We start from the raw sequence: 16,763 nt of genomic DNA, 5'->3' as shown, positions 1-16,763 counted from the left end.
ATTGTCTATTCGTATAGATAAATGCACTTATATCAGATTCACTGTGGCTCAGGTTGGGTGCACAAATATTACAATAACTATTAGTAGCACAATGTGCAGGGATAAGACTAGAAGTGCAGTTTTAGAGCAAAATTGCAGAAAAACTGAGGGTGTTTACTTTAATACAAGTCTCAAGTATTGGGATTCTGCAAATAAACATCTTATTGTGAATTTATTTGTGTTAAGCTTGTTATTTAGATTATTTATTCTAATAAGAACTGAAACTAATCTGATACAGCAAAGGAAATAAAAGATGGGGGTGGGAGAGGAAGTGAGGTGAAATAAAATAAGCAACATCTCAGGAAGAGGTTAAGGAGAATGGCGAAGAGTGAAAGTATAATGCAAGATGTTGAGAGGTGGGATGGAGGCCAGGACAGAATAAAAAAAGGGAGACAAGACCGAAGAATGCAATGAAACAACAGAGGCCTTGTTCCCGTTGAAAGAGCTGCTTCACCACTTTACCCTGCTTCTGGTGGTGGTGGTGTTAGTGGGGGTGGCCCGTGCCATGGCTACAAGCATGCCTCTAATAGGGGTCTCTCATACAGCTTGGAATGCTACTAGTAACCATGCTGGTAATCCTAGAGCTTCACGTAGTCCTACTAACACACTCTCCTTAATTCAACAAAAACTATATCAGTAGGATCCTTAACAGAAAGTCCATTTTATACAATATAACAGATAATAATACCACTCTTCTTTAATTGCTTTTTGATGAAAGTGGCTCAGAATTGCAAATATCTTCAGATAAGATATTTGCTGTAAAGGCAAATAAAGACTTAAACAAGTCTTACTCGTCAAGCTCATCCTCGTCATTGTGAGAGGTGTCGGCATACAGGTACTTGCTCATGTCGACAGGCCGAACTCCTTTCTTTTGCTTGGGCCTGGGAGGTTCTGGGGCTGGTTGGAGCTCAGGGTCCTGGTCGTGCTCGTCAAACGGGTTCCCAGGAGCAGAACCGGTCTCCGGTCCATCCAGCTCACTGAATGGGTTTGACGAGTCGTGGTCGTAGGAGTAGTCCTCATCAAGCTGCTGCCTCAGAGCCGGCTGGGGAGGGAGCTCTGTTCGATAAGGACGAGAGCGCCGACTGCATAAACAACACGTCTTTCACTAGACTTGACAAGAGCTTTGTTAGCGAGTAGTGAGCCAGACAGCAGAGAGCAAGAAAACAAATCTGACTGCAGTCTATCTTGGGAACTAGCTAAGCATTACATACTTGGCTGCCAATTTCGCCGTTTATAGAGTGTGTATTATCTGTACAGATTTCTTTCTCTTATGAAGTCCAATACATGCCCAACTCCTCCAGTGCATCACCTTCATTATGTGTGTTAATATTTCAAATTGGGATGTGGAAGACAAATGATAAAGCATTTTATAACAAACGGTGTGGATTTTTACAAACAGTAAATTGTATTAATGCAAATTTTTAAAGTTTACACTAAGGAGCACATAGAAATTAACTTACACAAGGCAACAAAGCTGATGACCTTCATGTGCTTAAGAGTGTCTTAAAGCAAACAAAAAACCACCAGACTATCAAGGGGGCAGACAAAAATAATGGTTTGGCAGTCTGACTCAAAGCTTTTTGTGGTACTCGAGACGTCGTATGTGCATTTTAATGCTTTGATATGCATGGCTTACCATCCAAAAGATGGTAAGCCATGCAGTACAGTAAGCAATACAGTTTTTTCTTAAGATCCAAGCTAAGAAAGTTGTGCTGAAAACTGATTTTGCATTTTTTTTCACTTCCCAAACAAATGATCGGTCAATCGGTCATCTTTTCCTCAAAAATCAGTCAGCATTACAGTCAATGGTAGTACACAGAGATCTTATCACCTACCTTCCTCATCCGGATCACCGAATGGGTTAAGGGGGTAGGGGTGAAAGTCGCCATCAGGCTCATCGAAGGGATTGTTCATCATGGTGGGAGTGGAGTCCTGATCCTCATCTTCCAGGAAGTTCAGCTTGTTGATCAGTTCTGTCGCATTAGAGTCCAACGGAAAGACATTTAAGCAACGCAACAACGTCAAAAAGCCAGAGAACACACAACACAAGACATCCTCAAACCCAAGAATCCAAAAATCTGCACTTGGAGTGAACCACAAGTTGAAAGACCACAAGTAGACCCCTCTTTTAGGGGATCTGCTGCCTGAACTTCTGCTTTCCTCTGCTCCCTTGCTTGTCAGCGCATGTACAACAGTGGCATTCTGGGAAAAGTTATGCAGTACGGAGGGGGGTCTCCTGTGAGGGACTGAAGAAACGCATGGAGTTGCTATGGAGATCCTTACTGGAGATCTCCAAGGCTCGTCTACTTTGTCTTAATCGTTCTGATCGTGGCTCGTTCCCAGGCGGCAGGGGTTCGGGCCGCTTTGAAAAGATCGTAAATGTGTCTGAAGTAGATGCCAAGGAATACTGCTGAGAGCTTTGTGACACTCTGAATGAGGAGGGGAGAGTTGCTGCAAGTAGCCTATGTGTCTCTTGATCTATATGTAGTGTGGCAATGTGGCGTGGTACCTGATAAGAGGAGCAGGACTTCTTCTTTTTGCATACTGGTGTCTATTTCAGGCTGCAGTTGTGAAAAAGTGTTTTTATACTTTCGACTGCTAGCTGTTTTTTGTTTTCCACACAAACTATTGAAATTAAGAGATTTTCCATTTGAAAATGGGGCAATGCAATTCAATGAATATTGTTCTGCTTGTATTGAAGAAAAAAAAGGGGGTTAAATAGGTATGTTTAATCTGACTCAAGGTCACTCTGTCTCTTCACCAATTCATACAACCAGCTGGCATTTCTAAAGGCAGTTATTAATTATGGAAATAATAAAAAGCAAGTACTTCAGGAATAATCTATTTTTAAGACTTTTTTTTAAAGAAAGATATTGTGTCCTGTGTTCCTTTATTCCAGTTATAACTTTTGTTTGGGGGAATTAAATCTTAGGAAAAAAATGATAGATGAGGACCCCAGATCAACCAAAGTAACTCTAAACAACCACCTGCTGGTAGACATTGATTGGAATCATAAATTCACATTTTCTTTGACGTAGACAGTTAAGAAAATATCCAAATTTACGTCCAATTTTGTTTTGCCAGAGTGCTAAACATTCAAGTGGCAATTACAAAACTGATGCAGATCAATAGGAGAACCTGATTTTATGAAAAAAAGATACAAAATGCCAAAGGAAATAAATAACCAGCACCTAATCATCCTTCACTGGTTCAGCTCCAAATGCAGTAAAACAAAAATTTAAGGTCACACTGTCAAAAACAATAGTAACCAAAAGAATGAACACCAACTGATGTTTACTGATTTTTTTACAACACAATAGAGGACAACAACTGAGACAAAATAAACTTTATTATCACATGACCACAACACCATCACAACACCAATGACGAGGATCAAGGAGGTGTGGGGGGCAGGAAGGGACCAAACGGAAAAGGAACCAAAATGGGCTAAAATGTTGAATATTACAAAAATTCAAATGTCTATCATAAAAATAGACACTTAGTAGATATAAACAAAGAAGGTAATGGTTGGGTAGACGTCACAAGTCACTGAAAGAAAAGAACGAAAGATGATTTGGGGTGAAAGAAAGGCGAAAAAAGACCTTGGGAGGAAGCAGCAGGCTTAGCTGTTGCTTTGCGTGCCCGCTTGGGAATACCATCATCATCATCATCATCCCCATGTAAGCAGCTGAGGGCATTCAACTGGTTTACTATTTCTGTAAACGAAAGGCCCAGTACAGGAAGGAAGGGAGGAAGAATAAAAAGTGAACAATGCATAAAAACAGACCCTTATGCATAATATTCACTCGCAGCATAACACAAACTCACAATATTTACATAGAAATATATACAAACAAAGAATAAAAAAAGGAAAAAAACAGAAGGCTTGCTTTTTTTATTTGCTCTGTTATTGGTAATTTATTAATAAAGCTGGAAGTCTATTAAAAACTGTAGCAGTAGAAGAAACCATAATAATTGTGCTTCAATGAAAAAACTAAACATCAAGAGTTTAGACCAGGGGCGTCAAACTCCAGTCCTCAAGGGCCGCTGTCCTGCAACTTTTAGATGTACCTCTGCTGCACCACACCTGAATAGAATAATTAGGTCACTAGCAAGGCTCTGGAGAACTGATCTACACAAGGAGGAGGTGATTAAGCCGTTTCATTCCAGTGTTTTGTACCTGTGGCATCTAAAAGCTGCAGGACAGCGGCCCTTGAGTTCTGGAGTTTGACACCTGTGGTTTAGACCCTTAATGATTGAATTTAATAACATGGCTCAAAATGTTGCACTGTTAGCATGGCCATATGAAGCAAGAGAGAAAAAATAGGGGTTCACTACAATATGTTGGTACAAAATTTTAAGGGTGTACTGATTGCCGTTTTCTGGCCAATCGGTGATTTTTAAAAAGTCTGAAGCCCAGTTCACACTATACGATTTTAGAATTGTCGGTCGATTTTCAAAACCTGAGAGACCACACACAAGCCGACCAAAATAGTAGGTATAACGCGTTCTATCGGCCCGATCGTGCAGTGTGTGGTGTTCAGCAAGCCACACAGCAAGAGCAACACACCACACACAAACTGATTTCTCATCGACATTCAGATTCCAGACCCAAAATACAGGAAAAGACCACTATAACACACGTGAATTTAGAGTAAACAAACATGGCCAACAACGTAGAAGAAATAGCGACAGTTTGTGAGCTTATTTTAAACATAAAAGATGTAACAAAAAGAAAAGGCATTGGATAAAAGCGTAGGGACGGGGCACGCGACGACTCTATCTTTTTTAAAGTTACTTTTTTTGTCTATACCATTTGTGTGTTTAGATTATTTCCTGTTCTGTCGTTTCTTTAATTAGTTTTTGCTGTTTTAATGTTTACAATTACATTGAGAACAATATGCACAAAATAATGTCTACAAGTCCAGTTAACTAAGTTTAAAACCAGACAGTAACCAATGTTTTACGAGTGACAATTACATTCTGTAAGCGTCAAGCCCCGACTGAATGAATAACCTCATTGTTATAACCTATTTATGTCACGTTAATAATAAACAGCTGACAAATTACCGGAATCAACTGTGGTAGCAATTTCGCTCCAAATCCTCTCCTTGTCATTTCTGTGGGTATTCTTTGCACAAAATGTTGAATAAACATCAATGTTGTTTCCACATATCATCTCTGATGTCCACTGGACTCTGGGTTGCACCATGTTAGCGCATTGGGCTTCCTCTCCATGCTTTCTGAGGGGAAAGTACAGAGGGGAATCCGTGCTTTCTGATTGGCTACCTGTCACATTCAACAAGCTGCGTTCTCACTACCAGTCAGGGAAAACCCCACACACTACGATAATCCAGCATGTTGAATATGTCTGATTTCAGATGGGAGCGGTCCCGACGTTCTACCGACTGGACCCGATCCGTCGTAACACACCACACACCGCAGGATGATTGGTTATGATTATCGCAAGCGACAATCTTAGAATGCAGAACGTTCTAAGATTGTCGTGAGGGAGAAATCGGGGCAAAAAATTCTGTAGTGTGAACTGGGCTTGACCTGCCAATTCCGATTTTGGCCGATACTGATTTTTTTCGCCCCAAAATTAGCTAAATATAGCAACAAACTCACTTAGTTGGCAACAATGGGTGACTATTGATAACTGAAGACATGCAGACATGACCTGGTCTGTCAGTCAGTAGGCCTGTCACAATAACTACTTTTGCTACAATAACTACTGGATGGTAAATTGTCAGAGAAGTTATTGCGATAAGGGACAATATTGTTGTTTTGAGACTATTTTCACATAATATAATACCAATTGTCATAATACACAACCAAACCAAAGCACCACATTAAAGACTTTTATCAGACAGTTTCAAACAAACCAAAAACTGGCAAGAGATGCTACATCTTTGCTTAAAAATTAAACATACATGTTCCTCTTTAACTCTGTTGAAAAGTTCATTAAATTTATCTAAGTAAAAACACATATTTCTATTCCTAAAGACAAAGGGTAAGTAGCAATTTACTTTATAAAATACTAAGAAAAATTTACAACAGTAACAAATCCAAACACAGACATTCATCTTGGGTCAAGTATTTACATTAACAACAACAAGAGAGAGCAAACTCCCCGGTTTGCCTGGTGTTGCTATAAACGCTCGAGAGGCTCGCTGGCTTGTTATGTAGGTAGGACTCATTGAGAAATATGATGATTGCAAGGAGTTGTGCTGGCTTGGCCTGGCCTTTGATTCAGAGATGCATGCTAGTGGAACGTTGCTGTAGGCATTCAATGCATATACATGTAAATGAGACAAGAAGCGCAAAAAAAAAGGAAAAAGAAAAAGGAAGAACGCGTGAAGCTTAACGTGAAGAGGTGCCGCTCCGAAAAGTTGGATTAAGCAAAGCAGGAAGCAGTGAGGCCCAGATATTAGACCAGACGGTGAATCTCAAGCATGTATATATGGAGGGATGCGACAAGAAACCCTAAGCAACATAAACACAACCCTCAGGCTGGAAACCACGCTCTATGAACTCATGCATTTAGAAAAATCATAGTTGCTTTTTAGGTTTGGGGGTATATACACACACTTTCACACACACAAGCCAACAACCAGAGGCCTGAAGAGAAAAAATAAAAAAAGAAGGATATGTTGATGTCACAAAAAGCCCCGTCAGTGGTGATCATTAATGGAGGTCTAATAGTTCAAGCTAGTTATTCTGGAAAAACTTTTGATAAACATGGTTTTTGGTTTTGTTTGCAAAATTATTCAAATAGGATTTCATTACAGATTTGGAACAAATCCTGGACACATTGGATCAAAATGGCAAAATGTGGGTGTACTACTTGTTACTAGATAAAAGTGTTGTATTTTATATTTACACCTTTATTTAAACTGATAAGTATCATTAAAGTACAGGCTACCATTTTATACTGTCAGTTCAATTCTTAAAACAAATAAAACAAACAAAAAAAAAAAGAAATATGGTAGCAAAAACCATTAAGACCCATTGTTGTTAAAACATTTCTACTATTTCAGTTATTAGAAACAGCAAAAAATCTTTTGATTTTAGCCCATTATCTAAAATTAAATAAAGTACTGTTCCAATTTATACCTGTGATCTTGGCAGCCTTTTCTTCTTGGTTAACCCTGTTCTCCTCGTCCTCCTCGTTCTCCTCTTCGAAGTCATCCAGGTTGCCGATGTCGGCCTGCTTCATGCTCATCAAGCTGGCGAGACTCTGCATGTCCTCATCACTGGAACAGAGAAACTTATGATTATAGACTGTGAAAACTGTTCAGGAAAGAAGGACAAAGACTAAATATTTAAATTATTACAAAACAGACAAAGATAAACACAATGACACCAAAATATACTGATTAGAAACCCATCACGGATCAGATTCCAACTCTAAAGCGATTCAGGTGGAAAGCAGCTGAGTTTCAAAACACCAGTTTCATCAAGTGGAAAACCAATTGTATTATATAATTATACAATTATACAATACTTATTAAATTATCAATGAGACAAAACAAAGAGGAAAAAATGCTGCCGTTGTACAAGCACATTAGCAAATAACTCTGGAAGAAAATATCAAAGGAAAAAGTTAAATGTATATAGAGGACTGTAGTTGTGTGTGTTGAATTAAATTTAAACCTATGCTAACGACTATGTTTTTGTGGGAAAATATCAGGGACGCACAATATATGTGCATTAATATTGGTTTCGGAGGAACACTAAATATATTTACATGTTATCTGATATGTCCAAGAGGACACTGGTGTCATTATGGCAATTAAGACGTTTTAACATATCGGCAATTGTCCAATAAGAAAACCCGGCCGATATTAATAACGAATGTTTACTTCCACCTTACCACTGTTTGTGATTTGGGAGGGGGAGAGTGAAGTAAAGTGTTTAAGTGAACTAGACATGCAATGTCAGCGATGATGTCATGTCAAAAGGGTAGGGAATCATTTATAGTGTATATATATATATGTATATATATATATAGAAAACAATGCTAAATATTGGTTATTGGCAAACATTAGATGTCAATATCAGGCCAAATTTTTATAACTGGTGGATCCCTAAAAAAATATGCGTTACTGTTAAAAACAAGTCATTGGTGAGTGAGTTATTACTGACCAAAATGAAGTGTGCTACTATTAAACTTACTTTTACTATTAAACTTACAATGCCATGTTACTTTGTAACATGGTTTGTTATGAGAGGTGTGAATATGCATTTCACACATGGCATTGATTGTAATTAAGTCTTGGACTTGGATTTGGCATTTCCAAATATCTGTTCCTAAAATGCCACAAAATTCATTTTGGTTGTGACATTATTAAAATTAAGTATGGAAAGGTAAAGTCTGTTTCGTCTCTGTGTATTTTCTAAGTGTGGAGGAATCAATATTTTGTTCACTTTGCCACAGCCTTTTGTTGCAAGCATCTAAAACTTCAAATTTTGACTGAACCTGAATCTCTCCATGTTTCCCCAACTATCTCTATATGCTTCCTGGTATTTTATGTCGTCTCCTACCACTCCCCTCCATCTCCTGATATCACTGCTCCATCATAATTGCTGTATTTCTCTCTCTCTTCCCCCTTTGTGTTTGGTGTTTCCCAGCCTCACAGGCTCATTTGAACTGGCATGATGGGGTTTGTTTGTGTGTGGTCGACATCATTCCCAGAAGGGTTAACAAGGGTTACGCGCCATCGACCCGCGGTCCGCGACGCAACAAAGGCCTCGGCACTGCACTCGAATGCAGGGGGGGAGGGAAACGCTTAAAAATAAAGAAAGTTTAAAATCAAAGCAACAGTTATATTTTTGACTAATAACAAACAGGCAAGCACAGACTGAGTGTGTCTGTGAACTAAAGAGTGTAAAGGGAACCTGGAAGTCATAAGTACAGGAGTCTGTACTGTAAAATGTTTTGACACCCTTAGGTTAAACTGTGCTGAATATTTAATAATACTTACGTGGCCTTTCCTTCCCGGAGGAAGATGCAGGAGAGAGAGAACTGCAGTGTGGCCGACACCACTTTCTTCGATAAGGGCTTGAACTTGAGTTTGACATCTGTCTGAGTGGGCATGGGACTGGCATACTGCTTCATGTTTATGCTGCTGGTGGCTAAAGCCTTCCTCCGTCCTGACAGAGACTCCTGCAGACAAGGGAGATTGAACACTACATTTGAAGTAGGGCAAAACAAGTCACTACTTCTCAACACCACATTGAGAGGAGATTTTTAGGAGAATGCATTGTGTATCTCCAATAGCTGACCTGATCTTGAATTGTTTGGACTATGTTCTGTTCTTTAGTATACATTGTGAGTCAGAGTATCAATGTCAAATTAGTTTGGGAATATGCCAAAGAGGTGATAAAGAGTTTTAGGGTATTTTGACTAGGTTTGACCGGGGACCAAAATGGCAACATTTGTTACATTTTCACTGGCGCGGTTCTCTTTTGCACTGCACTGTGTCGAACAATCCAAACTCTTTGAAAAAACTTTAACCTCCTCACCTGTGGTGGCGCTGCACCAATGACGACAGAAAGAAACAACACAAAACCCTCCAAAGAGACAGAGTACAACTTCCTTCTTCAGGAATGTAAGCAAAAATGGAGTAGCATCAGATTTTAGCAATTGCAACATTTCTCTTTCATCTTTGGTAAAAGATCACAAGGCTTGAACCTTTGATTTTGTTGTATTTACTCAGAATGCCCTGTGTTGTAGTCCACTTCCTGCTTTTGGAGTGATCTCCGGTCCGCTTGGCGTTCACTCGAACTAAACCAGAGTTCACTTCAACCGAACCAAGACCTAAGGTTTTATGTGAACCTGAGTTCACTTTTTTGAGATATCAAATGCGCCTTCACACCGCTCATAACAAACCAAACCTAGGCAATTGAACTAACGTTTGATTAAAGCGGACAAAGCAGGGGTGGTGTGAATACACTTTTAATGTGAGTATGTGCATACAGGTCGCTAACCAAAAGGCAGTGTGTTCAGAATAAGTACTTCTAAAAAACCTGGCCATTGACTGCTAGACCTGAAAACCGAACAGCTGGGGATGTTCCAGGCCTTTCTCTGCCCTCCTTGAACAAAAACTGGCTGGCTGGGTACAGAAGCACCATGCTGTTGGTGAATATCAGACTGGTTCGCCACCTTGCTGTGTTGACACCACCAATGTGAAAACTGCCCAGCCACAATGCCTTCTTTCAAGTACATTCTGTAATAGGAAATTACTACGTTGCTTGAAATGACACATCGAAGGAACAACACACCGGTACTCACATGTTGCTTTATAATGAAGCACAAAAGCATGAGTTTGTTTAAAATATCTGCATCCAAACAATCTCCATTGCTTTGTAAATGTTTGGATGTGTATAAACAGCATCCAACTCCACTGGCAGAAACAGGCCATGGTTTTGCATGCAGTCGCACCCAGTCTTGTCTCAGACATGGATCGAGCTCTGAGGATTCATCCTCTTGTGCTCACAACGGCGAACAAAGCAGGGCAGCTAGCTCTCTTTCACACTACACCAGTTCCAGAGCACATATACATATACACACCCACACACTCCCTGCCATGTGTGCCAGATAAACCGATACAAGCTCTTTACGTTAGCCGTTTCCTGATGTCTTCACACACAAAGCCACACACTCACCTCAGATGCTTTGGCGCGGTGGGAGAAAACTCAATCTCAGCCTTATCTCTGAAGACTGCAGGTTATTTATTCACACTTACATGCACACATACGTCCGCACACGCACGCACACCCACATTCACACAGAACTTGTATCAGGCTGGAGTGGTAAGGTGTTTGGTAATAAGGTGATAAACTATTCAAGCCCATAACAGAGATTACAAATCCACAGGTCAGCTAGAAAAGTTCCAACATTAGGCGTAAAGAAGAACAGAGACATGTCATGCATGACACTTTTTACAAAATTTAATAATTCTAAAGTTTGTAGAAGTAATTTATACCAACATTTCCTGACTCAAATTCTTGTAGCTTTCTATTAATTTTGTGTTTATTTTTCCAACTATAAATATAAATGTTCAGAATGCTATACAACAAACTTTAACAGTTGTTAGGCTTGAATCATGGAATTTACAAAAAATAATGTACAGACAGCTAGATGGATAAACAGGACAATCCATTTAAACACAAAATAAGAATTACAAATATTCCAAATTCCATGTACTGTTTCTGTCCTCATACTCAGTCAGACTTAAAAATACTTAATCTCTGTAACAAGCCTGGAAATTCAAAAAGGAAAAAAATATGTCTGACATTAGAAATACTTCCGAACAATATATACAAAAAGAAGAATTCAAACATCTGATAAAAGTCAACAAACTCATATGCCAATGTTTTTTAAAAGAAGAAGTAAAGACCCATCATCTACACCAGGGGTTTTCAAAGTATGAAAGGGTGAGCCCCCCTCCAAGGAGCACAATGCCTGCTGCGCCCCCCCCCCTCTCCCCCCCCCCTGGGGAGGAGGGGGGGGAGTGGAGTTGTAAAAACTCCACCTTCAGCCCCACTCTGGCCAAAAGCAGTGATAGCATAGTTACTTTGAAAAAGTAACTTAGTTAGATTACTGACTACTTGATTTGGAAAGTAACTAAGTTACACTAAAAGTAACTTTTTATTTACTTTCAGTAGCTGCTAACAACAACGCTCTGCCTCCTGTGAAAATAACATTGAGCTTTGTACTTGTACTTAATTGTAATTTATTTTATAATGGTAACATCAACAATGTGTCTCCACTGATAAGGTTGAACTGAAGAGGAGATTGTAGAAAAAAACAGTACAAAAAAATAAAAAACATGAGTAATTTGTGGGATCCACTGTTGTCTGGAAAACTCTAAGTAGGATTTTAAGGCCCCCCTCCCCCCAGCCTCCAGGTTCTGCGTTACGGCCCTGAGTTTGATGTCGCAGCGCACAGAGCTCCTCCTGCAGCTCCACAGCTCAGATGGCTGCGACACTTACCGTAATATTAATAATTAGAATGGCGTTAAGTCACCATTATAATTATTTCCAACTACGGACACGTTTATTCGTGGCTGTTTTCATGTTTATTGCGCTGTTCATATTGGTCTCGATGTTTGCAGTTTTCTGGAGCGCAACGCGAAACTCAACGTCATTCAGAGGTAATACATTAACTTGACATTAACTAAGACACAGCGGGACGGATCATCCGGGAAATGATGAACAGGGAGAGACTGACTAAAACTACCTTAATGACGGACAAATTCTGGGATTTATTATGAGTCTCTGCTTATTTCCAAACCCAAATGAGAAACTTCACGTTCAAAAACGAGCCCAAAAAGGCGCAACCAGCAACTCGTTAAATTTGCAAGCGACTTTAAAGAAATGAAGCCCAAAGCCGCTTATAATAATCGGACTTGGCGACTGAAACTGAAAATAGTTCCAGTTTTTCCACCAACAAAATGCGCATCTCCCTCCATTGTTTACATTTCTGTTGCATAGAGACGTCGGTCACTCGACAAGACGAGTAGAGGAAATACGATTAAATAACAAAAGAAGATAGTAACGCAGTAACGCACAGTGATTTTGATAAGTAACTGTAGTCTGACTACTGGATTTGAAATAGCAACGCGTTAGATTACTGGTTACAGAAAAAAGTGGTCCGACGTCAGTAACGTTACTGACATCACTGGCCAAAACATCCTCTAAGGGGGGAAACATTTCCACTGATCCCCGCTCCACACGCGCACCCCATAGTACCAACTTTTTCCTAAATCCACAGAGTTGATCGTAAAAGACGTTTCTCTCACATCAGTAGACAGCAAGCAGATAGCTTTTCCGGTTTACTTTTTCCCTCGCACCGCGCCTCCCCTAAAGTGCTCTGGCGCCCCCCAGGGGAGGCGCGCCTCACACTTTGAAAACCGCCGATCTACACCATAACTGCATCAAGCAAGAACATAAAAAATCTGAAGACTGATAAAATACTGACTTTTACCAAACTCATGAGGTCTTAAAACACTGGAAAACCAATTTCAAACGTGCCATTATTTTTACATGTTGATCAAACCAGGAAGAGCTACAATAGATGGAAAACTTCTAACTTTTCTACTAGGGGTGCAACAATCAGCCACAATTTCATTAAATTTACGACATCGGAAACTGACCGATACTTACATGTGAAACTGATCTTATCCACCAATCTTAGCCTTGGCTAATAAAAATCAGTCCCCGTCTTCTTTTGCTCTGTTGTGAGAGCGTTGACAGACCCACACACCTGGTTAGTCACCCACATTTGATAATTTAGCAAATTTGTTGCAATATTTAGGAAGGTTTCAAATAAAAACAAGCCCAGCATCAGCCGAAATCGGCAGGTCAGGCTTTTTAATGACGGGTGACAGGACAACTACAATCAGTGCACCCCTAATTTCTACACTGCATAGAAAACATTTAATGCTTCCTAGAATGACATCTCCAACACTCCCATTTTGATCCTGGCTTTCTGTTTTCTCGATCTTCTGCCAATTTCGTCTAATCCAACCTTCTGCATCTGTTCCTCTTCTCCACCTGTCTCCATGCTCAAACAAATGATTTAACAAAAAAAGCAGAAGAGGAGTCCAACCAACTCACTACGGAGGCCACTTGACATTTGATGCTGACATTTGAGCCTTGTCGCTTTTTTCACGAAAACACAACGCGATGAAGCCGCCGACCCAACTGTCCAAAGAACAGCCCAGAAGAAGGGGATCAAGAAAAAGGAGAAAAACTCTCCTTTTACCTCTTATCTCCCAGCAGATTATACCCTTTGCTATTATACTAAGCTAATAGCGCATGCAGATACTTTATGAATGAATTTGCTAAATGCGGCAAACACTTAAGAAGTGGGGATTTAGAGAAGCAGTTTGGGGCGATGGAAGGAGGAGGAGTGTGGGGGTTGTTGAGAAATAGGAAATAGTTAAGAATATGCAAATAGTGCAGCGGAAGAATGAAATAACTGTTTCTACAGATTTGGGTAGTGGCTGGCAAACAATGGGAATCTTCTCCATTTCCCTGGATGCTGCTTGTCAATCACTGTGTGTATTGGAGAGAAGGTGTGGGAAGTAACACGGATTAGGGAGACTAGGAGGATGTGACAATGTGTAAAATGAAAGGGAAGGACAATACAGAAGTTTAATTTATTACAAAGAGGATAGGACTATCAATATGCTCTTTCTTTGAGCCTACAGAACAACTATGTGTGTGTATCTGTGTGTGTGTGTGTGTAGCAGTGGGAGCGAGAAAAGGGCAAGCAAGGAGCAGACTTAAAGAGAAAAAGGAGGGGGTGACAGCTCTTTGCTGCCCCCTGGCTGCAACTGTTTAAAACTGCATTTTGCCATTAAAAGGTCCAGGCTTTCAATTTAGAAAAAGGGACGAGCTATATTACCAAGCCTCACACTGGTCTAGAGTTGCTCTTCCTTTAAAAATGTGGCTTGCATTGCAGAGGTGTGTGTGTGTGTGTGTGTGTGTATGTTGAGTTGAACTGTGTTTTTTAAGAGTACCAGCCCTGCCCCTTTTCTTCCTCCTGGTGCCAGCTGGCCCCGGATCGATCCACAGATGCTCCCCTGGTGGGGGGGCAGAGGTCAGGGCAGGAGGGTGCCCGGGGGTCCTGCTGAATCTCTCTGCCCTAAAATGCCAATGGGACATGCTGGAGAAAAGGGAGGGGACGGGTCCCCTTTGTGGCTAAGAGATGGATTAATTAGGCTGAGTGCTAAAAAAGAATATGGCTTTGTTTAGACCTGGTTTGACACACACTCACACACACTGGCAGTTGGGCACTGTTAGCACATGATCAACAAAAAGACTAAGAGCCCCCATGCACACATCAATCAACTAATGGGGTTTTAACAAAAGGTTACCAGACACTTCATTTTAAATGATCTTCTCTGATCGACTGTATGTATATATTTAAGCTACTAATGTCAAATTCAGTCATAAGTGTTATATATGTAACAAAAAGGCCCAAAAAAGGCACCAAAATTCAAAACTTGTTCAAGTCCATCGTCAGCTCCACTGCTGCTTAATGTGGGTATTAACCAACTGCCCTGTTTTAATAAAGCAAACTGAGTATGGTGATGTTGAATGTGATGTTGACAAAGACAGAAGATTAAACCATGGCTCTGTTATTACAAGGGTGATAAGTGATGAATCACTGGTTTCACATCAACCAGATGATTATCTCACTTAAGCCTGTTGCTAGCATAAAACAAAACACCGCTGAACTGCAGAGGAAGGGACAAGACGAGGTCAACTGAACTCCAAATACAGAGTGGATTAAAGCAACGGCTCGAGAAAACCGATGAGACCATATTTTTATTCCCTCAGAGTACTTGAACTCCACAAACTTTCACATATTTTAGTGTAATTTTATGTGACATACAAAACATAAGCTAGTACATAGTTATGAAGTGGAAATAAAAATGATACGAACCTGAGTAGTAGAGGTGCACTGATCGCAGGTTTCTGGCCGATTGCCGATCACTAAAATGCCTAATCTCATCTTGACCGATATCGATTTTTCATCTTAAAAGTCACTAAATATTGCGACAGACTGATATGTCAGTCAATGTCTCACAGAGAGCAATCGGGGACAGTGGCTGATTTTCAGACCTTTGTGGTGGTAGATATCAGTTTCTCATGCAAGTGTCAGTCGTGATGCAAATAAAAAAACATGTTTCCATTGCAGTTGTACAAAACACAATACAACTGAAAAACCACCTCATACTGGATCAAAAGTGAGTTTTTCTCAAAATTGGTGTTCTTCCATTGAGCGTATTTTTTTGCGCAATTTTATGATCAATGTAAACACAGCTAATGATATTGTGAAGTAGCGATATATTGTGCTGCCCTAGTTAGATAAGTGAAATCATGAGTTTAGAAGTGAGGGTATTTATGTCATCTGTTGCTTTTCATTAAAAATCTTATTGGAAAGCTTCATTCTAAATTTTACCTTTTTAACATTTCTGCATATCACTTGCCTTTCACTGAACAAATAACTTACCGCACAGCAGCGCCTCTGTAATCCACATTCAAAGCGTTTGGAAACAATTACAGCCAAACTCAATTTACCCTAGAGAATAATACAAAGCCAGCGCCGCGTTAGCCCTCCGCACCCGACACCCCAAAAATCAGCTGGCTGAGTCTGAATCCAACAGTCAGCAGATTGGAGGTCTTATTCCTCTTGCCTCAAGGTCACTGTTATTGGAAATGGAGACATCCAATGTGCTCACATCTCTCTTTGAATCCACACACAATGGAGGGATTCCTCTGTGTCAATTTGGCCTCCCCTGATAAGTGATAAGGCAGCCCTTTTTACATACCATCTATGAATGCCACACTATAGGCATTATGGCCACATACGCACACACAAAGATTAAGGCCAATTTAATCATCGGTTACTATTATATGTGAGGATTTACCTTTTCCTCCCTGAAGCTGTGTGTTTATGTGTATTTTAAAACGCAACAATAGACATAAAAGGCATGCAATGCTATCACTTTGGTTATGGGAATTACAATAACAATAGTTCTAATATTGGAATGAACTGCGTGAATGGTTCTCTTGTCTGTGTGTTCGGCACATGGTCACACAGACCGGCTGATTTGATCTGTCCCACATTCACATGCATTCAGAAGGAAAAAAAACAGGTTTTTACCACACTAGAAAAGCCCATCGAGTTCTGAGTCTGAAAT

General features: G+C 40.1%; 1 protein-coding gene across 12 annotated transcripts in view; it reads right to left on the bottom strand.

The window, feature by feature from the left end:
• The window catches only part of ehbp1 (EH domain binding protein 1), a 169,450-nt gene that overhangs the window by 119,368 nt on the left and 33,319 nt on the right, over positions 1-16,763 (bottom strand). For 11 of the 12 annotated variants that reach the window (XM_044136431.1, XM_044136434.1, XM_044136430.1 and 8 more), the window contains 5 exons: positions 9,027-9,208; positions 7,156-7,295; positions 3,642-3,755; positions 1,875-2,012; positions 831-1,095 (listed from right to left, as the gene is read on the bottom strand). In XM_044136431.1, the coding sequence (XP_043992366.1) occupies positions 831-1,095; positions 1,875-2,012; positions 3,642-3,755; positions 7,156-7,295; positions 9,027-9,208 (839 nt within the window). The remainder of the gene's footprint in view (positions 1-830; positions 1,096-1,874; positions 2,013-3,641; positions 3,756-7,155; positions 7,296-9,026; positions 9,209-16,763) is intronic. The other variant, XM_044136439.1, reaches the window with a different exon arrangement.

Source organism: Gambusia affinis, linkage group LG13 (genome assembly GCF_019740435.1).
Source record: "Gambusia affinis linkage group LG13, SWU_Gaff_1.0, whole genome shotgun sequence".
Lineage (NCBI taxonomy): Eukaryota > Metazoa > Chordata > Actinopteri > Cyprinodontiformes > Poeciliidae > Gambusia > Gambusia affinis.
This window is presented reverse-complemented; position numbering and strand designations above follow the sequence as displayed.